This window comes from Ursus arctos, unplaced genomic scaffold (genome assembly GCF_023065955.2).
Source record: "Ursus arctos isolate Adak ecotype North America unplaced genomic scaffold, UrsArc2.0 scaffold_13, whole genome shotgun sequence".
Classification (NCBI taxonomy): Eukaryota; Metazoa; Chordata; class Mammalia; order Carnivora; family Ursidae; genus Ursus; species Ursus arctos.
In genome coordinates this window covers 53,608,111-53,633,297 of record NW_026622797.1, presented here as the reverse complement: position 1 = coordinate 53,633,297, position 25,187 = coordinate 53,608,111, and the positions used below count along the sequence as shown (strand labels likewise).

Here is a 25,187-nt window from a genome sequence, read left to right as displayed (position 1 = left end):
GAAGATATTATTATCATAGGTTGATTAGGAAACTGGGGCACAAGTTTTTTTTTTTTTTTTTTTTTTTAATATGTTTGAGGTTATAAATAGAGGATTAGGATTCAAACCCAGTATTCAAATCCAGCTTTAATCCCTGTATGCTTTCCATGATGCCTTTTTAAATGTCATCCCAGTGGTGTTTCCAGTTTTAGTGCTTCCCTTCTCGGTTTTGAAGGACAGGCCAGATGGAGGGACTTTCCGAAGGCTTCCTTTCATATTCAAGAAAAGTAGAAAAATCCCATTTTTTACTCTGGTTATGTGAAATTTAGTGATTTGACTAGGGTTCAACTAGATTTGATCTATTTAGGTAAAGATCAGTAAACATCAACTTCTAGAGTGCCAGCATATGTCTTTTTTTTTTTTTAATTCTCTTATTTGAGTATACTTGACACTGCTACCATATTTCTTTTATTTTTTTTCCTTAAGGAATTTGAGTTAAGAACTAAAATCTTGCTACTCTTCAATAAATTAAGAAATAATAATAATACATAAAAGGACATTTCAACACTGGCTAAAATATATTGCATTTACATCTACAAAGACAGTGAAGTCACAGATTTTTTTTCAGAAGGGTTATAACGAAGGATAGAGATCTGTGTCTATAACAAAAAGAAGTGGAGACTCACCCAATGGTAAGCAATTTGTCCATGGTTGCACCACACTTTAGTTGTGAAAGCAAGGGTAGATCCTGCTTAGTCTAGTGATCTTTCTGTTGTGTTCTTGTGGGTGTAGGCTTAATTATCCTGGAGTATCTTGACATATAGATCAAAAGTATATAATCTTTAGGAGTCCCAGAATTACTCATGCATGTTGTGTAATACCTCTACAACTGTACATTGTGTAATAATCAATTGCCCTTCACTAATGGTATATTTTTCCACTAATAAATTTAGAGAAGGGGCGCCTGGGTCGAGCCCCACATCAGGCTCTTCCGCTATGAGTCTTCTTCTTCCTCTCCCACTCCCCCTGCTTGTGTTCCCTCTCTCGCTGGCTGTCTCTATCTCTGTCGAATAAATAAAATCTTTAAAAAAAAAATTTAGAGAAAAACGGTCTTTGCCTCATAAAGATATTGAAAAGAAACAATATATTTGAATTTTCATGGAGTTTTTCAGCTCCTTAACCTACTAATATTAACTGTTATTCAGGAATCTTTTTTTTCTTTTTTAACATACCTCTATCACCCAGCTTTATTGGACTGGAATTCTTCTATAATTTAATTTTTTAAAGATTTATTTATTTTATTTTAGAGAGAGACAGAACATGTGAGTATGGGGGGAGGGGCAGAAGGAGGGAGAGAGAGGGAGAGACTCTCAAGCAGACTTCCTCCTGAGCAGGAGCCAGACGCCGGGTTTGATCCCAGGACCCTGAGATCATGACCCAACCCAAAACCAGGAGTCCAACACTTAACCAACTAAGCCACCCAGGCACCCCTACAATTTAATTTTTAATTATATTCTCATTATGCTGTCTTAAAAATGGAGTGAATCATTTAAAGTTGTTGTTGTTGTAGTTAGAGAAAGTCAACTATCAAGATATTTATTGACATGTTCAAGGAATGGTAGTAAAAGAAAAAGAAAAAAGTCAGATTTTTATTTTTAGAGTTGTCTCTCAAGTAACTGAGTTAGATGATCCTTTCTTGGTGAAGCTCTTGGACCAGTCTTGTAAAGATGTTTGTATTACTGTTACATCACTATCCACTTTAACAGTGAATTGTTACATGGGGCAAGTAATAATTTAGAGCAGGTGATATGTATGATTCCTGAAGTGTTTTTGCAAAATCAATTCCTTCTTTCATCTTTCAGGTTAGTTGTAAGAAACTCTTGCTAAGACTGTGATAGTTACCTTGTAACAGGCACCCCCACATAGATTGCTCATATCCCCCACACATCCACAGTATTGCCAAAGAAGTTAAATTTTTTAAAACACACACTCGATCTTCTTACTTCAAAAAGCCAGGGGGGAAAAATCAAGTAGATTTTTATTTTAGAATAAAATGCTTGGGATGGCAATTAAAATTTTCCACTATCTGCTTTAACTGGCATTTTCCAGCCTCATTCTTGGTCACCCCCTTAATAATACCCTTGAACCAAGCTTCTGGTTATCACAGACATATATTAACTATACTGCAGCACAAGGATGTGGTTGAACTGTTAGCTCAGTTTGGATTACTGTCTTGAATCCCCATTAAAATCTCTCTCTTCATGCACTCAAAAATATACATCTCATGTACAAGTTTCAGTAATGCACCCACCCAATATAAGCCTCTCCTTGGTATTTCCCTCAGCTCTGGGCAATTTTCTTATATTTCATTTTTCTTCCTTCATCTTCTTTGTTATCTCTCCTTTTTAGATTAACCCTCTCTACTTCTGAAATATTCTCTCACGTATTTCATTTTGGGGGGTCCATTTATTTTATGTCCTGAGTGATTTTCCAACCTTTTACTTACAACCCACTTGATTTCAGCTATCATTTTTGACTTTATGAGAGTGCATTTTTAATTCTCTGGTTGTGGTTGTTTTGTTTTATTGATGTTATTATATTGTTTCAGATATCTCTGGAAATACTAATTAGATGGTGCATGAAATTTCATTTGTTTCCTCATTTATCTTGATTTTTTTTTTTTTTTTTTTTTACTATGCTCTATGTTTTGTGATTCTTGGTTGACCCTGCAGATATATGAATGAGGGATAAGAATGAGAGATAGGGGGCGCCTGGGTGGCTCAGTCGTTAAGTGTCTGCCTTCGGCTCAGAGCGTGATCCTGGTGTTCTGGGATCGAGCCCCACATCAGGCCCCTCTGCTGGAAGCCTGCTTCTTCCTTTCCCACTCCCCCTGCTTGTCTCTCTCTCACTGGCTGTCTCTCTCACTGGCTGTCTCTGTGTCAAATAAATAAATAAAATTTAAAAAAAAAAAAAAAGAATGAGAGAGAGGAATGATTGAAAGTTGAGTGGGTAGAGAGATAGCACTTGTACCAACAGACTCTAAATTGCCAGAATAAATAAGGATTTGTGTGTAGGATCCATCATTTCACCAGTTGGCCAGATATTTCCTTCAGTGTCTTAAGAGAACAGCCTTACAATATTTGCATTGGGATAATGTTTGCCTGTTTTAACGAGTGTGGATGGGAATAGGGATGGGAGGATAAAATGGGCATCTAGTCCATTTACAAACCTTCCATTAATCCCCTTGGTGTCAAGCCCACTTCTCTGTCTTGCTCTTCATTGTACATGTTGAGTCTCAACACAATCTCTCTGGGTTCTATTAGGAATATTGGTTTCTACTTCTGCTGTATCCTCTTTTATTAGTTTTTCTAGAGTGTGGCTTCTTCAATTTAATTAATCAGCCAGCTCTCTCTCTCTTTTTTTAAAGTTTGTTGTTTTTAGTAGTCTACACCCAACGCGGGGTTCAAATTCACAACCCCAAGATCAAGGGTACATGCTCTTCCAACTGAGCCAGTCTGGCACTCCAGTCAGCTTCTAACTTCCAGAAATTTCTTGAATTCTGCTTTCTGTTGATGGCACCCCTCTTTTGGGGGGGGGGCAGAGGGAGAGGATCTTTTTTTTTTTTTTTTTTTTTTTTAAGGTGGAGGCAGAGGGAGAGGGAGAGAAAATCTTAAGCGGGCTCCACAGCCCAAGACGGGGCTTGATCTCACGACCTGTTCATGACCTGAGTCAAAATTAAGAGTCAGACACAACTGACTGAGCCACCCAGGTGCCCCTATGGCATCTCTCTTATTTCTCTTCTTTCTTGTGAATCTATTTCTTTTTATTATTTTACTGTTATTTTGATGGCTTTTAAAGAATAACATGAGGCATATATTTGATCACCCTGCCTTCTTGAACTGGAAGTCAGCTTAAGCTTCCTAGAGAAGAAAATATACTCCTTCTTCTAAGGAGAACCAAACACAAAACTGTAGCAACGCTTCAGGGCGTTCCCAGGCTAGTTGGAAAGAAATAGCATGTGCAAGAGAGGTAAGTAATCCTCTTACTAACTGGAAGGTTGGGTAGAAGAACTTGACAAACAAAGTATAGCAGTTGGACTGTTCTCATTTTTTTCCGTATTACTGCCATTCTTTGCAAGTCATTTTAAAATGATTGGGAGGAGGAAAGGGAGTATAGTGAGGAAATTGAAAGCCAGTATTTTTCTAATTCTGAAATAAATTTGAGCCACAATGAATTTAAAAATTTGGAATAAAGGGAAATGGGAGAGAAGGAAGGAGGAAGAAGAACATGAATGAAAAGTGTCAGATGAATTAACTTAATATGAACACATTCAAAATTGGCCTGTCCATATTGTAAGTGCCTAATATCTTAGTAGACATGTCAGCAGCTTCTTCTAAATGCTTCTTCTTTCCTTTGTTCATTTATTTATTCAATAACTGTGATTCTTTCCTATAGAGAATAAACTTCTATTTTGTCCAAATAAATGTCAGAGATGACACCAAAGTCTTGCCTTATGAAGGTCTTATGTGTAGTTTAAGGAAAAATCTACATAAATCTGCATTCTTGGTTCACCAGAGGCAGAATTTGATGGATTGTGTGGCGTCTCAGTGAGGGTGATTAGAGAATATGGGTAGAAGAAGGAAGAACAAGGAATGGAGTTAAAGAATAATGCTATTACCATGAAACATTATAATCCTATAAGTATTTTACTCCACACGTACCATACACAGTATCACCTTGACACTAAAAATATGAGAATTTATTTTATGTAGTAAAAGTAGGAGCTGGAAAATTTGACTTTGCATGAGTAATTCACTTAACTCCTTCAAGTTAAATTAACTTTTTTTTTCAAGTGGTAGTTGGATTAAGTAACCCTTAAGGATCTTACTGTTGCTAAGTCTAGAATTCTTTTAAGTACATACTGAATGATATCTATTTTCAGGCATTTCGCTAAATAAGCCCTTTGGGAAATACTAAAATATATATCAAAATCCCTGGCTCTCAGGAGAAGATAAAGTCAAAGAGCAAATAAGAAGTAAGACATAAACGAGTATCTGCATTACACAGCAGTGTATCATGAAAACTATATGGAAGAATCAATTAAGTGAAAGAGGAGAGAATTTACTACTTGCAGCAATTGAGGATGATTACATAAAGGATCATTTGAACTGTGTCTGGAATCTTGAGTAAGATTTTGATAGATAGCTCTGACTAGGAGTGTGCATCCCCACCAGCATAAGCTAGAGTGCAGAGATGAGAAAACATAAAGTGTGTTCAGGGAACTACAAGTCAGCCAGCTTTATTAATGGAGGAATTGTGATTTACAGTAATGGGAAAAGAAGAGGAAAGTATAACTAGAAGTAAGATTATGAATGGTCTCAACGTATAGTTTAGGAGAGAGATTGTAGAATGTTGAGACAGGAGACTAGTAGGGTAAGATTTATTCTGAGAGAATGTATGGATATGGAGGATGCTGTGGAGTAGGGCGGAGACTCAATGCTGAAATACCAATGAAGAAACCATGACGGTTATCCAGGTAGGAGAAGGTTAGGGCCTGAAGTAGGGCAGTGGCAATCCAATTAAATGGTTTGGGCAAATGATACCGATTATGAAGTAAGAATTCACAAGATTCAGTGAATGGTTTGGGTATAACTAAGGATTGGAGTCAGTGTGACTGGAAAAATAGAGGCACCTTTAATAAAAAAATGTTGAGTCAAGGGGAGTAGTTGATTTTTGTGAAGAAATAATAGGGAATTGCCCATCTTTACAACAAATCTTTCCCACCTGTGTAGCAGCAATTTTGATATAGTAACAAAGATACAATATTCTCTGTAAATCCCTATCTGTTTCTTGCAAAGTCATTATAATTTCTTAGAGATATTATTGTTTCTTGTCAATGATTCTTGTCAATTAGTATTCATCTAAATTGCCTTATGTATTAATTTGGGAAAGAAGTAATATAAGATAGAATTTTAAAAAATATTCTTTAAGAATACTATGAGGAAGAGCCAGAACTTAGTGGTCCATAAAAGTAGAATTTAACTTTAGATTTGAAGAAGCAATTCACTCATAAATGATACCTATCAAAAATCACAATAATAGAAAATGAAGTACACCCATATACTAGGAACTGTGAGGAAATAAGCGATAGAATTTTTATTATAGGGGTGCCTGGGTGGCTCAGTTGTTAAGCATCTGCCTTCGGCTCAGGTCGTGTTCCCAGTGTTCTGGGATCCAGCCCCACATCCGGCTCCCTGCTCAGCGGGAAGCCTGCTTCTCCCTCTCCCACTCCCCCCCGCTGTGTTCCCTCTCTTCACTGCCTTTCACTCTGTCAAATAAATAAATAAAAATCTTTAAAAAATTTTTTTTATTATAGCAACAAAACTTATGAATGTGTGATAGCTCTAATTAAAACTGTTGTCCCTTCATTCTCTTAATTGCTATAGTTGACTCGTGTATGCTCCACTTCATCTGATTTGATAATCTTCACTTTCTTGAATAGGAAGTGAGAAAGGAAATGAAAGCAAAATAACTATTTATAATTAGTGAAGAGAAAGCTTAGGAGAAAAAAAAAATTGAAAATATTAAATAAATCTTTAAAAACAATAATTTTTTTTTAAATTTTAAAGAGTATAGGCAGTTGTGATTTTTCCCCCTGGCTTCTGCATAGCATCAGACCGCAAAAAAGGTGCTGCCAAATTGCAGACTTCCACATGAAGGATTTTGAAGCATCAGATGACTGGTTAAAAACCCCGTTTTCATATGTCATATTACTTTCACCATGAATAGTCTCCTTTTGTCTTGAATTTTGAAGTGTTGTTTTTATTTCTTCCATATAATTATTTGGTTGTATGTAGTTATTCAGTGCCTTTAGAGTCATGGACTTGGGAGGAATACAGACTTTGTGGTCTGGTATTTCCCTAAATGTGGTTGACAACTGCAGTCGTAAAGAAAGGGCTCTCGGATCTATTTGGTCAGGAAATTGCTAGGTTAAATAAACACAGTCAAACAAGATTTTTATTTAGGTGGCGGAGGGGAGGGGTATAGAATCTCAAAGACTTTAATATGCTAATGTGATTCAACTAAGGAACAAGACAGAGCATTTCACAAACTTATTTGACCACAAAATCCTTTTTTCATGGAGTCTTTCTCAGAATCATTGTGCCATAGAACACCCGTGGGGAAACTCAAATCCCTTAAATTTACGGATAAACAGAAAAGAGATGGAATGGCTCATTCGAAACTGCATAGCTGTTTACTTAAAGAAATGGACTTGACCTAAGGGCTCCCATCATATTTAGTTTTGCTTCCTTTTGCCCCCAAATTCATAAAAGTCTTTGAAAACTAGATGATATTCCAAATTAGACCCATAAAAACCACAAAGGTGTTTTAAGAAATAAAACTAATGATTTAATTATTTTTAGTATTATTTTAGTATTTTGAATTGGCACATTGGTTGTGATGAAGAGTTAGATCAAAAGAGCTAATTAATATTTGTAACCAAGGTGACACTTTTGCAATCAGGAAATTTTTTCCCCCACAAAAATCAAATTATAAAACCTGTTTCCTTTCAAATTATAATAATGTATATATCAACAAACTTCCCCACTTTCCAAAAAAAAAAAAGACTGAAAAAATGTTTGTGATTTGCTGTCTGTTGTGTCAAACCCCCTCTCTATATAAATAAACATGTATCTTTTAAAAACTTATTTACATACATGGCATTATGGTAGATATGCTACTCTTTGCCCTATATATTTTTACTCAACAATATTACATGGGTTTTTTTCACATTAATATGTGTAGATTTTTTAAAAATTATTTGTTTTCTTATTGAAGTATAGTTGACCCACAATGGTACATTAGCTTCAGATGTGCAGCGTAGTGATTGGACAAGTATATACATTATGCTGTCTTCAGCACAAGTGTAGCTACCATCGATACCATACAGTGCTATTACACTATCATTGACTATATTCCCTATGACTTTTCATCCTTGTGATTTATTCTTTCCAAAACTGGAATTGTGTCCCTCCCACTGCCTTTCATCCATTTTGCCCCAACCATCAGTTTGTTCTCTGTAATTATGGATCTATTTCTGCTTTGTTTTGTTTTTTAGATTCCACATATAAGTGAAGTCATACAGTTTCGTCTTTCCTTGTTTGACTCATTTCACTTAGGTTAATACCCTCTAGGTCCATCCATGTCACAAATGGCAAGACGTGTAGATCTTTTAATGGCTCAATAATACTACATTATTATAGCTCTACCGTAATTTGTGTGATCGGTTTCCCTTTGATGGACATTAGGGTAGTTGTAATTTTTTAAACAGACAGTGCTGTAGTGAATTTTGATATAGGTCTTCTGCTTTTGTTTTTGAACCTTTGTGTGTGAGTATGTCTTGAAGTGGAATTGCTGGGTCAAATAATATGCACATTAAAATTTTTGTAAGTATTGCCAAATTGCTTTTAAAAATGGTATTAGTTTATCTCCCATTTCAGCACTGCAACAGGAAATTTGAAGATGGTATAAGTTTTACTGAACTTAGAGAAAAGACTTTATACTATCCATTATAGATAGCAGTGAATATCTTGCTATTGATTTTAATTTTAAAATTTTTAATTAATTAATTAATTTTAAAATTAATTTTAAAGTTAATTTTAAAGTTAATTTTAAAATCATAGAGAAAACTTATAAAGTATTGATAATCATGATCTCTCTTTCTCTCTCCCTCCCCTGTTCTGTACAGAGCAAATTATTCATGGAAGGATTTAGAAGCCTAAAAGAAGGAGAACCAGTGGAATTCACATTTAAAAAATCTTCCAAAGGCCTTGAATCAATACGGGTAACTGGACCTGGTGGGAGCCCCTGTTTAGGAAGCGAAAGAAGACCCAAAGGGAAGACACTACAAAAAAGAAAACCAAAGGGAGATAGGTAATCATTTTACTTTGTCATTTTACTTTGTTAGTTTATGAGTTTATTGTATTTGGGAAAAAATTCTGAAAATTTATTTCATTTTTATTATGTTAATAGTATATAATATAATTATAATGCTATAATAATATAATATAGACTTAATATAGTCTAGCCAAAGTAAATAAAATGCCACCATTGTGTAGTCGAATAAACTTTATCAGAAATATAGGCTATCAGGACACCTGGGTGGCTCAGTCAATTAAGCAGCTGCCTTCTGCTCAGGTCCTGATCCCGGGGTCCTGGGATCCAGTCCCACATCAGGCTCCTTGTTCAGTGGGGAACCTGCTTCTCCCACTGCCGGCACTCCCCCTGCTTGTGCTCTCTCTCTCTCTGACAAATAAAATCTTAAAAAAAAAAAAAAAGGAATATAGGCTGTCTTGCAATTTGAACTCTGCACTATTTCCACCAGATTGTTCTGAGATCACAAATGAGGAGTCAGGGTTCCCAACAGACAGTACTATCCCTCTGTACATCTTAACATCTCACCTGTTTTTTTCAAATGAAAATACCTTGATTGTTTTGTCTGTTTATAAAAGATAACTTATGTATAAAAAATTCAAACTATAAAAATTATTTAAAAGCCAGGAAAAAAATCACTTGAAATCCTAACTGAGATGGGAATCATAATATATATGCAGTATTTTTGAAACTTGTGTTTTTTTCATTTAACAGTATATCAAGGAACGTTTCATATCATTCATTAGCACCTGCATAAATTTCCACTATGTGAATATACCAGAATTTATTTTTTGAATGCACCAGAACTTAAACAAGGCTAAACTAATTTGTTAAATTTAAGCTATTTTGAATATTTTGACCTTATCAGTAGTATCACAGTGAGAATCCATATATGTATGTTTTTGAAAAATTGTCTGATTATATCCTTGGGATAAATATTGAAAAATCTGGATCAAAAACAAGGCATTTAAAAATGTTTGATATCTATTTCCAAACTGTTTTCCAGAAATGGTTAGGCCCAATATACAACCCCTTCAAAAATGAGACTGTTCATTCAATGACGTCATTTTATTTTTAAGATTTTTATTATTTTTTTAAGTAATTTCTGCACCCAACATGAGGTTCAAATTTACAATCTCAAGATCAAGAGTCACACTCTGTACTGACTGAGCCAGCCAGGTTCCCCTTAAATATACATTTTTTAATGTTTTTTCAGTTTTTTCAATTTATTTTATTTATTTTGTTCTTTAAGATTTTATTTATTTATTTGAGAGAGATAAATCACAAGCAGGAGGAGGGGCAGAGGGAGAGGGAGAAGTAGACTCCCCGCTGAGCAGGGAGCCCTACTCGGGGCTTGATCCCAGGATACTGAGATCATGACCAGAACTGAAGGCAGATGCTTAACTGACTGAGTCTCCCAGGTGCTCCTGAATTTTTTTTTAAAGTAGGTTGCATGCCCAATGTGGGGCTTGAACTCAGAACCCTGAGATCAAGAGTCATATGCTCTATCAACTGAGCTAGCCAGGCAACCCTGAATGATGTCATTTTATTTATTTATTTATTTTTTAAAGATTTTATTTATTTATTTGACAGAGAGAGAGACACAGTTAGCGAGAGAGGGAACACAAGCAGGGGGAGTGGGAGAGGAAGGAGAAGGCTCCCAGCGGAACAGGGAGCCCGATAAAGGGCTCCATCCCAGGACCCCAGGATCACGCCCTGGGCCAAAGGCAGACGCTTAACGACTGAGCCACCCAGGTGCCCCTGAATGATGTCATTTTAAAAATCTTTTCCATGGGGCGCCTGGGTGGCGCAGTCGTTAAGCGTCTGCCTTTGGCTCAGGGCGTGATCCTGGCGTTCTGGGATCAAGCCCCACATCAGGCTTCTCCACTAGGAGCCTGCTTCTTCCTCTCCCACTCCCCCTGCTTGTGTTCCCTCTCTTACTGGCTGTCTCTCTCTGTCAAATAAATAAATAAAATCTTTTTAAAAAATTAAAAAATAGAAAAAATAAAATAAAAATCTTTTCCAAGGTGCTTGGGTGGCTTAGTCGGTTGGGCAGTCTGACTCTTGATTTTGGTTCAGGGTCATGGGATTGAGCCCTGCATCAGGCTCTGTGCTCAGTGGGGACTGTGCTGGAGATTCTCTCTCTCCCTTTCCCCTTCCTTTCCCTCTGCTTGTGCACATGCTTTTTCTCTCTTTCTCTCTCTCAAATAAATAAATCTTAAAAAAAAATCTTTTTCAATGATATAGGTTAAGAGATACAGCTCTTTTTTTCCTTTGCATCCTTTGATTAGATTAGAGGTTGAATATATTTTTATGTCAATTTTCATTTTTTTTCTTCTGTGAATTATATGTTTCTTGTCCTTTGCTCATGTTTCTATCAAGGTGTTCATTTGCTATTATTGATTTGTAAGTTTTCTGTTTAAGAAAGAACTCCATTTTCTTCTTTCCCACTATGAAAAACCCAGTTCTTCCCTATCATTTTTCTTTTGTGTATCTCCTTTACTTTGACACAGCACTTGGTTTCTGACACCAAATGTGTGGAGATTTTACCTCCACACCAAGCAGTTCTCCATAACACCAGCTGGATGTCCTACAATTTAACTCAATTCTGAGGCAGTTCCATTAATGCAGAAAAGAGATAATGGTGGTTCAGGTTGGGATGGTAGCAGTAGAGATGAGGAACAAAAATCCTGACATTGTGAAGGTAGAAACAACAGGATTTACTGTTGGATCAGATGCGGACTGTGAGAGAAAGCGAATATTCAGGATGACTCCAAGGTTTATTTGGCCTGAGCAGACAGAAAGATGGAGGGACCATTTACCAAGAGGGAGAAGACTAGGGAAGGAGCAGGAAATCAGAAGTATGGTCTCGGATATATATAAGCTGGAGATTTAGAGTAGACATCCCAATGGAAAAACAGGCAGATGGATGCATGAGTATGGAGTTCCAGGGCTATAGACAAAATCTTGGCAATAGTCAGCAGAAAGATATTTACAGCCTTAGGACTGAATGAGATCACTGTCAGAGTGAGCATGCATGGAAAAGAGAAGACAACTAAGCCCTGGGGCACTCCAGCATTTAGGGATCAGGAAGAATAGGAGGAATGGCAAAGGCCATTGAGTTAAGCGGAGGGAAATAGGAGGAAAATCAAAAGGATTTTGTTTCAGAAGTCAGCGAAAGAAGTATTTCAAGAAGGAAAGGGTCTGCAGGTGATGGTGCTGATGGTGAAATGATTAAGATGAACACCAAGATTTGAGCATTTGGCAATAAGGAGGTCACTGGTGAAGTTGACAAGTTCGGATTTAGTGGACGGTTGGGAGTGAAAGTCTAGGTGGGTTGTGTTCAACAGAAGGAGAGGAGAGGGAGTGGAGACAAAGTATAGACAATTTTTTGAGTTTTCCTATAAATGAGAGAAGAAAAATAAAGCAGCAGCTGAGGCAAAAAACTGCTCATGTGTCAGTGGAATGGTCCAGTAGAAAGGGAATATTGAACATACGGGAAAGAGGAGGACAATTGCTGGAGTGATTTCCTTGTTTGGGAGAGGAGCTTTGGAGATTTAAAAAGACTGTATTAAGTAGGAAATTAAGGGGCGCCTGGGTGGCTCAGTTGGTTAAATGTCTGACTCTCGGTTTTGGCTCAGATTATGATCTCACGGGTTGTGAGATCGAGCCCCATGTCAGGCTCCATGCTCAGTGGGGAGTCTGCTAAACAATTCTCTCCCTCTGCCTTTCCCCCAGCTCGAGTGCACACACTCTCTCCCTCTCTCTCTTTCTCTCTCTCTCTCAAATAAATACATAAATCTTTTTTTAAAATTTGAAATAGGAAATTAAAAGAGTGAAGGCATTATGTAGAAAAGGTAGAATTCCAGGCTATACCAAAAACCCACTGAAGATTAGGGGACATGAATTTAAAGTAATGTCAGTATGATTGTGTTTTTTCTCCAGCCACTGGTGACTTCATGGCTACCGCTCTGAAATAGGCAGAAAGATGGATTTAGTTAGAGTTGGGGCTTTCCTAGTTGAGAATAACAAAGGGAGAGAAGCGAGGGCACTGACAATATATGCAAGAAGCTGTTGTAATGATGGATTGGAGTGAAGACACTGAAAAAGTGGCAGGCTCATGGCATGTGGGTTACAGACAGAGTCCTAGAATTGCTGCAGTTGGGGTGCTAGAAAGAATGAGAGGGTAGAAGTTGGTGGTGATCAGAGGGTGAATAACTACTTCAACAGCTCGTGTTTGTTGTGTTTCTTATTGTGGTGAAAGCTTTTACACAATTTGGTATCTAATGATTTCCAACTGCGTAGTTCAGGATGTTTATAATTTTTGTCTTTAGGATTAGCAATTCCAATTTTCTGTGTGCCACCGTTTTTGTAAAGTGACAGAGACAAACTGCAATAAAATAATCAAATAAGCACAGAGACTCCTGTGTAGAAACTGAAGCAGTGAGAGAGCAGGATGCGGCAGTGTTAACTGATGCTCACAGCAGTTTCCAAGGCACTGATTTGCTCCCTATGCTTAAAAGACTTCAGAGATGTTTGGTAACTTTCTTGGTTTCTTCTGTGGTCATTAACTATCCCCACTTCTGGAGAAAGCCATAATAATGAGAATAAAATTGTGCTTTGATCCAGATTTTGATGTTTATTAGCTTAGTTATGTAAAATAGCCTCAAAAATCTTAAAATATTCCAATTTTTTAGTCACTTCCCATTATTTTTGTTACATGTTTTCCTTAACTATTTTTTTATTTCAAAGAACCAGCTCTTGGATTAATTTATGTTACACTGTTTTTTCTTAATATTTTGGGTGATTTTTCTTACTATTTCCTTCCATTTTACTTTTTAATTCTTAAAAATTTTAAGTAGGCTCTATGCCCAGTGTGGGACTTGAACTCACGACCCTGAGATTAAGAGTCTCACGTTCTACTGACTGAACTAACCAGGAGCTCCATTTACTTTTTTTTTTTTTTTTTTCTTAATAAACTCTATCCCCAGTATGGGACTCAAACTCACAACCTCGAGATCAAGAGTCACATGCTGTGCTGACTGACCCAGCCAGTCCTGCCCCCCCCTTTCACTTTTTATTATGAAAATTTTCAGAATACAGAAAAGTTGAAAAAATGGTATGGTCATCACCCATATATACCCACATCTATATTTCAATAATTGTAAACATTGTGGGAATTTTTTAAAGTATACTATAGATGCATAACGGTGTAATATCATGCTTCATTATTCCTATCAAAATAGTACTTCCTTAAGCATCTAATACCTGATCCATTTAAAAATTTCCCCAGTTGTCCAAAACTTCTCTTTGTGGCTGCTTTTTTCAAATCAGAATGCAGTGAAGGAACATGGCTTTCAGTTAGTTATATATGTCTTTTTAAAAAATATTTTTTTGGGGGGGGTGGTGGGAGAGGGAGACTTTCAAGCAGACTCCCTGCCGAGCACAGAGCCTGACATGGGGCACTATTCCACGACCCTGAGATCATGACCCGAGCTGAAACCAAGAGTCAGTTGCTCAACCAACTGAGCCACCCAGGCAGCCCTAGTTTTATATGTCTTAAGTCTCTTGTAATCTAGAACAGCCCTTCCCTACACACAGACATCCTTTTTAAGAAGGAATTCTATGATATTAACTTGTTAAAGAGACTAACCCAACTATCTTGTAGAAGGTGCCATAATTGGGATTCATGCTAATGTTTTTAAACTTGTTTCTCCAACACTTACGTTTCCTTTACATTGGAAGTATCATGCAAAAATGTGTGTCTTGAACCAACAAAATCCTTTCAATCTAACTTTCAGTTTCCAGGCAATGTAAGGGTTAGAGGGACAAGTGGCAAAACACCAGAATGAATCCAGATCATAGCCTGAGTTTGTCTCAATCTAATCCTTATGATTAGATTGAGGTTGTTCATCTTTGACAAGAATGTCGTGGAAGTGATGCTGCATTCTCCTCATTGTACCCTATCAGATGGCAGAAGATTTTAATTTTTCCCACTACTTTTTCTTTTCGTGATTAATTAGCAATTTGTGATGAGATACTTTGAGGCTATGTGAATATCCCATTCTTTATCAGACTTTCCATTTTTCACATATTTATTGCCTCGATATGGATCAGGAGTTTCTGTTTCTTTCAATAAATTATATTATTTCTTTTAATGCTCAGATTTTTCAGATTCTATCACTAGGAGCCCTTTCCAGCTGGTTTCTGTGTCCTTTATTTATTTATTTATTTAAAATTTTTTTTATGTTCAGTTAGCCAGCATATAGTACATCATTAGTTTTTGATGTAGTGTTCAACGATTCATTAGTTGTGCATAACACCCAGTGCTCATCACAACACGTGCCCTCCTTAATACCCATCACCCACCCTCCTTAATACCCATCCCCCCCTTCTGTGTCCTTTTGACATGTCCTCATCATTTTTTGAGTACTTCTTACTTATTGGCATATGATACTTTCAAACTCATAGCCTATAAAATATTTAAAATAATGATATTAAATAATTGCTTTGGTTTGCTAAAGTGTTGGCTAGAATTCCACTTAATTTCTATTTCAAAAAGTAAGCATTGGTATATTTCTGGGTATTTTGTTTGCTTAGAGAGTTGTTTTTATTTTATTTTTTAAATTGTGATATAATAAAATTGACTCAGTGCACAGTTCTATGAATCTTCACACATCTGTTCATGTAGTTACCATCATAATCTGGATTCAGAACACTCTATCACCCACAAAATTTCGTTCTTTTTTTTTTTTAAAGTAGGCTCCATGCCTAGTGTGGAGCCCAGCAAAGGGATTGAACTCAAGACCTGAGCTGAGATCAAGAGTCCGACACTTAACTGACTGAGCCACCCAGGTGTCCTGACCCTCTGTCTTTTTTTTCCCCTCTGTTTTTTGTAGTTACTTCTCCTCCACCTAAAACTCTTGACCACCACTGACCTATTCTCTATCACTATAATTTTGTCTTTTCATAAATAGAATAGAAGTGGAATTATACCTTTTTCCCCCCTCAGTTTTTTTAGATATAATAAGGTGTTCAACGTAATTATTTCATATATGTATATACTGGGAAACGATTACCACAATAAGTTTAGGTAACACCAATCACTTCACAGTTACAGTTTTTATCTTGTGATGAGAACTTTGAAGATATACAATTAGCAACTTTCAAATATACTATACAGTATTGTTAACTTTAGTCACCATGCACTACTGTACATTGCAGTCGTAAGATAAGACTGCAAGTTTCTACCTTTTGATCACCTTCACCTGTTTTACTCAGCCCCGAACCCCCACCTCTGGCAACCATGAATCTGTTCTGTTTCTATAAGTTTGGTTTCTTTAAATTCCGATATGAGTTAAGGTGATACAGTATTTATCTTTCTCTGTCTAACTTCTTTCACCCAGGATAATGCTTTCAAAATCCATGCAAGTTGTCCCAAATGACAGAATTTCCTTCTTTTTTTATGGCTGATTAATAATCGTGTGTGTGTATGTATGTGTATCTCACATTTTCATTATCCGTTCATTTGTCGCTAGACTCTTAGTTTGTTTCTATGTCTTAACTATTGTAAATAATGCTGCAGAGGTCATGGAGCAGGGCAGATATCTCTTTGAGATAATGATTTCATTTCCTTTGAATATATACCCAGAAGTGAAATTGCTGGATTATATGGTAGTTCTATCTTTAATTTTTTGGAAAACCTCCATATTGTTTTCCATCTTGGCTAAACTAATTTACATTCCCACCAACAGTGGGGCAGTTGGGTGCAGAGAACCAGGACGTAGAGGATGGCAGTATATACTTCCCAAATACTTAAAAAGCTGTTCAAAAGAAACTATGATAAATACAGGACAATGTAATACAAGTGAAAATAAGGAGCAACAGTGATAGGAGTCTGCTGTACATGTAGCCTCCTTTCCTTTCTGTCAACAGTGCACAAGGGTTCCCTTTTCTCTCCATCCTCACCAACATTTGTTATTTCTTGTCTTTTTGTTAATAGCCAGGTGTGAGATGATGTCTTATTGTGCTTGTGATTTGAATTTCCCTGATGATTAGTGATGTTGAGCACCTTTTCATGTACCTGTTGGCCATTTGTATGTTTTCCTTGGAAAAATATCTGTTACGTTCCTCTGTCCACTTGTAATCAGATTGCTTGCTTGCTAATGAGTTGTATGAGTTCTTTATATATTTTTAATATTAACCCTTTATCAGATACATGATTTGCAAATATTTTCACCCATTCTGTAGGCTGCCTTTTCATTTTGTTAATGGTTTCTTTTGTTGTGTAGAAATGTTTTAGTTTGGTTTAGTTGATTTGTTTATTTTTGCTTTTTTTGTCAAATCCAAAAAATCATTGCCAAGACTGATGTCAGAGAGCTGAAACCTATGTTTTCTTCTAGGAGTTTTGTGGTTTCAGGTCTCATGTTCAAGTTTTGAATCTAATTTGAGTTGGTTTTTGTGCATGGTGTAAGATAGTGGTCCCATTTCATTTTTTGGCATGTGACTGCCCAGTTTTCCCAGCACCATTTATTGAGTAGACTGTCCTTTCCCCATTGTATATTCTTGGCTCCTTTGTCATAAATTAATTGGCCATTTTTGTGTGGGTTTATTTCTGATCTTTCTGCCCTATTTCTTGATCTATGAGTCTGTTTTTATGCCAGTACCATACTGTTTGATTACTATTCTTTTAAAATACAGTTTGAAATCAGAGAGCGTAATGCCACCAGCTCTGTTCTTCTTCAAGGTCGCTTTGGCTACTCAGTGTTTTTGTGGTTCCATCCAAATGTTAGGTGTGTGTATACTATTTCTGTGAAAACTGCCATTGGAATTTTGATAAAGATTCCATTGAATCTGTAGATCAATTTGGGTGATATGGACATTTTAACAGTATTAATTCTTCCAGTCTGTGAGCACAGAATAGCTTTTCATTTATTTGTGTTTTCCTCAATCTTTTTAATTAATGTCTTGTAGTTTTCAGTGTATAGATCTTTCACTTCCTTGGTTAAATTTATTCCCTAGGTATTTTATTCTTTTTGATACAATTGTGTATGAGATTGTTTACTTAGTTTCTCTTTCTGATAGTTCATTGTTAGTCTATAGGAACCAAATGATTTCTGTATGTTGATTTTGTATTCTGCAACTTTACTGAATTTGTTTATCAGTTCTAACAATGTTTTGGTGGGATCTTTTGAGGCTTCTATATCATGTCATCTGCAAATGGAGACAATTTTACATCTCCTTTCCAATTTGGAAGCCTTTTCTTTTTCTTATGTAACTGCTTTGGCTAGGGCTTCTAGTACTATGTTGAATAAAAGTAGCAAGAGTGATCATCCTTGTCTTTTCCTGATCTTGAAAGAAAAACTTTCCACTTTTTACCATTGTATAATGTTAAGCTGTGGGCTTGTCATATATGGCCCTTATTATGTTAGGGTGTGTTTCCTCTATACCCATTTTATTACAAATGATGTTGAATTGTGCCCGATGTTTCTTCTGCATCTATTGAGATAATCGTATGATTTTTATCCTCCATTTTGTTAATATGATGTATTACATTTATTGATTTGTAGATGTTAAATCATCCTTGTAATTCTGGGATAAATCCTACTTGATAATGATGCATGATCCTTTTAATGTACTGTTGAATTCAGTTTTTTTAATATTTTGTTGAGGATTTTGCATTTATATTCATCAGGGATACTGACCTGTAATTTTCGTTTCTTATGGTATCCTTGTCTAGTTCTGGTATCAGGGTAATGCTAGCCTGATAAAATGAGTTTGGAAGTGTTCCCTTCTCTTATTTTTGAAGTGTTTGACATGGATTGGTGTTAAGTCTTCTTTAAATGTTTGGTACAATTTACCAGTGAAGTGAAGCAGTCCTGGACTTTTCCTTGTTCGGAAATTTTTTATTACTCCTTAGTAGTAATTGGTGTCCTCAGATTTTTTATTTCTTCATAATTCAGTCTTGGCAGATTGTATGTTTTCTAGGAATTTATCCATTTCTTCTAGGTTGTGCAATTTGTTGGTGTATAATTCTTCATAGTCTGTTTTGAGCCTTTGTATTCCTGTGATACCAGTTAAATGTCTCCTCTTTTATTTCCAATTTCATTTATTTGAATCCTCTCTCCTTTTTTCTTGGTAAGTATAGCTAAAGACTTTTCTATTTTATTTTATTTTATTAAAGATTTTATTCATTTATTTGTCAGAGAAAGTGCATGCACAAGCAGGGAGAATGGCAGGCAAAGAGAGAAGCAGGCTTCCAGGTGAGCAAAGTGCCCACTGTGGGACTTGATCCCAGGACCCTGGGATCATGACCTGAGCCGAAGGCAGATACTTAACTGACTGAGCCACCAGGACATCCCAGGCTTTTCTATTTTATCTTTTCAAAGAACTGGCTCTTAGTTTCACTGATCTTTCTATTGTCTTTTTAGTTTCTATTTCATTTATTTCCACTCTGGTCTTTGTTATTTCCTTCCTTCTACTAATTTGGGCTTAAGTTTGTTTATAACCTTTTGAAGTTGGCTTTTTTCACTCAGCGTAATGGCTTTGAAATTCATCCAAGTTGTTGAGTGTATCAATAGTTCATGCCTTTTTGTTGCTTAGTAGTATTCCATTGAATGGATGTAACACTGTACATCCATTCATCTGTGGAAGGTCATTTGGCTTGTTTCCAGTTTGACAATTATGAACAAAGCTTCTACAAACATTTGTATATAGGTTTTCTTGTGAACTAAGTTTTCATTTATCTAGGAGTGTATGGCTGGATAAGATGGTAATAGGAGTGTATTTAGCTTTATAAGAAAATGCTGTTTTTTTTTCAGAGTGTTGGTACAATTTTGAATTCCAACCAACAGTATATGAGTTCCAGCTGCTCTACATCTTTGTCAGCATTTGAAATTATCAGAATTTTTAAAATTTTAACCATTCTAATAGATGTGTAGTGAGATCTCAACATGGTTTTAATTTTCATTTCCCTTAGGACTACTGATATTGACATTTTTAAATGTTTTTGTGTCATCCTTATATCTGCTTTGGTGAAGTGTCTGTTCATACCTTTTGCCCATTTTTAATGGATTGTTTGTTATTGTTGCATTTTGAGAGCTCATTGTATTAAAATTGTGGATACTAGTCCTTTGTCAGACATGACTCACAGAATTTTTTTTTTTCTGAGATTGTGGCTTATTTTTCCACTGTCTTAAATATCTGTCAAGGAGCTAAAGTTTTACATTTTGATAAGGACACTTAACAATCTCTTATTTTATGTCATATTTATTTGATGTTATGTTTAAGAAATTATTGCTTACCTCAGGACACAGAGATTTTTTCCCCATGTTTTCTTCTTGTAGTTTTATAGTTTTATGTTTTATATTTACATAACAATCTGTTTAGAGTTAATTTTTGTATGAGGTTGAGGTTTAGATCCAGACTCATTTTTTGTTTATGAATAATATAAATTTTTAGTTCAAACACCATCTGTCCAAAAGAATCTCTTTTTTTCTGGAATGTTTTGAAATTACAAAATTTAATCTAATTTCTTTCATTTCAAGTTAAAAAATTAAAATTAAAATTAAAATTTTTATTACATGGAATTAACATATTTAACAAATTTGAAATTTGGTTCTATCACTCAAAAGAAAGTATTTGTTCAATTCTAAATATCACATATATATATATATAACACATATATATATGATAGAACCATATTTTGTGAAGATTTATGTCTTCGTGGCAAGAAATATAAAATAATTTTAAGGATTCTATCTTAATTTTACATAAACTGTTTACAAAAGAAAGTGGGTTTTTTTTTTTTCTGTCTTAAAATTCTGCTGAATTTAGTATATAGTTACCAGTGTTATTACTGAGGAGTAGTGTGTTTTCTCTTATTTTAAATCTTCCACATTTAGAATGTGTTTGAAAAATTTCAAATGAAATAATTTCAGATTTATTTTTGCCATTTATCTTTTTATGTACATTATCAAAAGAGTAGAGATTTAATGACCCCTATAAAGGTCTCTTTATAATAAATTGAAGGTTGTTGTTAATTTAAAACTTTATTTTTCCCCTCAAAATGTAGCTTATACTTGATAACTTTTGTTTTTTATAAAGCCACAATTTACTATGAAGTAAAAGAAGTAACTTCTAACAGAATGAAATTGTGGGGAAAGACAGTAAAATGATTATTTTATTTGCCACTATTAATTTTAGAATTTATATGGAATAATAATGTCAGACTATAATATAGAATTAAATGTTTCATGTAATAAAATTTTAGTTTATATTAACAAATGTATTAGTAAAAATGATGTGGACTGAAACAGATGGTCTGGAAATCTTTCTATGAAGGTTAAGTGATTTTAATCATTAATAATTAAGGAATAAAAATACATGGAAGCTTTAAAAACATTTGAAGTGCGTATATACATGATAAATGTATATACTGGGTATATACATATAAGCTTCTTTTTTTTTTTTTTTTTTTTTGGTTTATGGTTTCTTTTATTACCTTCTTTTTTTTTTTTCTAAATTTTTCTAGGGTAGTAACTATTTTCTTTGTTCTCCTAAACCTTCCACATCTTTTGACACAACCACACAGTCCAAGAAGTGCTGTTCATTATAATGCAGTTCCTTTCAACAATGTTGACCTGAGATTTTTAAAATAACAAAATATAATACCAGTGTTCTACTGCTTTCATTTCATTTCAAGCAATATTTCATTTGCATCACTGTATTAGCACATGATTAAGCTTTTTGATTTTTCTTCATGAGTTGAAGTTTTAATATATTTTGTTTAAAAAGGTTAATTGTTATGATGTTCAGTATTACTGCTTTTCACATTGAATTGTAGGAAATTCCTTTCATTTAATCACATTAAAAAGATTTGTTAATTTGTCATTTTTAAGATGTTCTTTGTGTAAACTTAAAAACTGATTATAAAATTTGACATTCCTTATAGTCCAGTATTAAAGTGGTATTAGAATGGCACGCTTATGGTCAAAAAGACCAAGGTGAATATAAACAGAATCTCATTATATATGTCTAATTTATTCTCAGCTTGGAAGAACTACCTTGCCTTTTGTTTAAAAATAAAAGTGAAGATATATGATAGTAAAGTTATTTTTATAGGGCCATAATTTTTTTATTTCAAATTCCTTAAATTTGCAAAAAGGTTTTGGAAGTCATAAGATTTTTTTTTTTAAACTGCTTAGGCTTTTCTCATTGAAAAACTGTATATTTTCATTTGTTTATTAAAAAGAAAAAATATTTATTTAATGCCCTTATTTACCTTTAGAGCAAGTGAGCTCAAAACTAACTAGTAACTCTCTTCCACCCCCTCCCCCACCTCCCTCAGCAGTATAATGTCTTTCTCTCATTATCTTTGTGGTATAGCTTGAAGCTTTTCAGGTACTTTATAGTTAGGAATTATAGTGCTATGTGTTTTTTTTATTTTGAAATCTACATACATAGCATCACTGAAAATAATAAATCTACCTAAGTTTATGATGCCATTTTATTAAGGATATCTGTTTCACATGAAAAGTTCTTCAGTGATTTTATTTTCAGAACCTGGTCCCAAAAGAAAAAGAAAAATGCTCTTTAGGTGCTGGAGATGTTTGAAAACTGTAAATCAACAAATTCCAATAAATAACTGTTTCACCCTGATACTTGTGTGATTAGATTTAGGAATTTGCTGTTTAGTAGGTTCCTATTGTGGAAGAGAAATCTCTCAGGCATGAATTGATAGTCCAGATCCTTTGAGGTCTGTCTATTCTGACCTATGACCCCTATTCTTACAAGGTCAACATCTGAGGGCAGGAGATTAAGGCAGTTTAAAGACCGGAATGGTAAATGGAATGGAAAAATTAGCCAGCACATTTTGGGTGCAAAACATCAAAGTCATCAAATAGTTTGCTTATTTTAAACCTGGCTTATGGGTGTAACAAGCTAATTTTACTGTTTTTGTTGGAATCAGAAAAATTTAGTAGCCGTAATTGAAGATTCCATTTAATAAGAATTTTTAACTGTATAGTACAAATTGAGTTCACCAAGCTTAAACTCAAAATATCAGAAAATGCAAAATAACTTGTCAGTTTCAATACATTTTAGTCTTGTGTCCAGTTTGGATATTTAATTTAAGTTTAAATTGAAATAACATTTACTTTCATTTTTACTATGAAATAATTTTAGTTTATCAACAATGTTGAATGAAATGTATGTGTACCTATATTGGCTGATAATTGGAAAGTGACAGGATTTAGTTGGAATTATATACTATTGACTTTTAAGAAAAATGTACTTTTAATTGGTGGTGGTAGAAAATAGAAGAAAGTAAATTGGTGAAGCAGGGACAATTTCTCCTTTGTCTTTCTTAGACTTTGGTCTTTTTTACTTTTCCCTCTTAAAATGTTCCTTTAATTGTGTTTCATTGTAATTGCAAAATACAGACTTTAAATCTTAGTTACCATGTTTTGGTGCCTTGTAAACAATTCCCCACCACCCTTTATTTCACATTTGTTTGTATCCTGGACAGCTGTGGATTTGCATCTGCTGCTTCCTACTAATGACTGGCAAGAGCTGGAGCTGAATAACTGAACTCTTGCATCGAAGTTTCCATTCATCTATATAGTGACTAAGGGCATTAGTAAAACCAATGGAGTACCCACATTTCCTTAATTCTTAAGCATTTTTTATTCTACCCCAAATTTTCCTTATTGTAGACTTAATTTTAGGGTGGTTTCCCAAGTCCTTTCTTCTTGTGATTATTTTGCCAGAGATCTCTTAATGAGGCAATTATAGTTGTTTCCTTCATTTCACATTATCTTAGCAGATGCTCTCCCTGCTGTGACCTCTGTTCAGACTGGGCAGACAATGTGCCATTCTCATCACCCTGCACAAGACATTGTGTGGGGCTGAGCTTCCTTTGGTGCTGCATAGGTCTCCCCAGATGCCTGATGAGAATGGGCAGAAGCCAAGTGGCAAATCATCACAATTTTAGGTTTATTTTCTGATTGTTGTTTTATTCTGAGCATAATAAATAGTAAACTAATGAAGAAAAGAAAATGTTCCAGAAGCAACTTTAATAATATTTCAAGTAGAAATTGTGGGTTTAACAAGTAACTTTATATGATTTTCTTCCTTTAGACTGTAGTCTTGGTGAAAGTGTGATCAAATATTCATAGTATGGTTTCAGTAGAAGGGTTATGAGAATTATCTAATTGTTCAAAATTTGGAGATCCTTTCAAAAAAGGAAATTACTTTAGCCTTTAATACTAAGTATGTGTATTTTTAATGAACATATGACATTGTTCAGGGTATCACTTTTAAATTTATAAAACATAAATCATCATGTTTATAACCGCTATGGTATCCACTGTGTTTCTGTGTGAACCCAATAAGGACTGATTAAGATGAAGACTAATCAACCAAAAATTTCCATTCTTTACACTGCTAAATCCCTCCACTGAAATACTAGTCCTAAGCCCCAAGCCCAAGTAACAATCCAGGGAATTACAAAGTTGTTAGCCCCTTTGAGCTAGCCTGTCTTTATTCTCCATTAATAAGGAAGTACAAGTCAAATTTTGTTCTGATGAATCTGAAAAGCCTATGCAATTTGAATTTGGTTAAAATAGATTGAGATTCTTGTAGAATCAAAATTGTTTATATATCCTGTGATTCCACTTCTAGGACATTGTTTTTCAAACTGTAGGTTGGGGCCCACTAGTTCTTTATATTAACTTGGTGGGTTATAACCAGCATTATTATCTTTTAATGAAATATTACAGAATAAAATTCAGAATGCATTGCATGTCATAAAAGTAATTGCTTCATAAACTTTTTGGGTCATGCTGTGTGTGTGTGTGTGTGTGTGTGTGAGAGAGAGAGAGAGAGAGAGTACTGAATCATAATGCAAACTGTTTTCTCAGTGTGGGTCATGGTCACATGTACACAAAGAAAATTTTACAAAAATGTTTATTGCAGCATCATTTTTCGTAGCAAAAAAATGGAAACAACCTAAATGTCTATTAACAAAAGAATGGTTAAATTAAAGCATATTCTTAGGCAGTACAGAGTTAAAATGAACAAATTTGAACTACCTTTATCAATCTGAATAATTTTTAAAAAAAAAAGCCTACTATAATGTTGAAAAATAAAGTGAGTTGCAGAGATATCCATGCAATATTATTTCATCTTTACTAATTTTTTAAAACTACCAATGATATTGTCTAAGAATCTTCTATGTGTGGTAAAAATATAAAAACATGATAAACCCTCCTTCA

The 25,187-nt window shown here is 34.8% G+C and overlaps 1 protein-coding gene across 2 annotated transcripts in view; it reads left to right on the top strand.

Moving 5' to 3' along the window:
• LIN28B (lin-28 homolog B) overlaps positions 1-25,187 on the top strand; it is a 120,565-nt gene that overhangs the window by 56,351 nt on the left and 39,027 nt on the right. For both annotated transcript variants that reach the window (XM_057311162.1, XM_026511725.2), the window contains exon 3: positions 8,729-8,913. In XM_057311162.1, the coding sequence (XP_057167145.1) occupies positions 8,729-8,913 (185 nt within the window). The remainder of the gene's footprint in view (positions 1-8,728; positions 8,914-25,187) is intronic.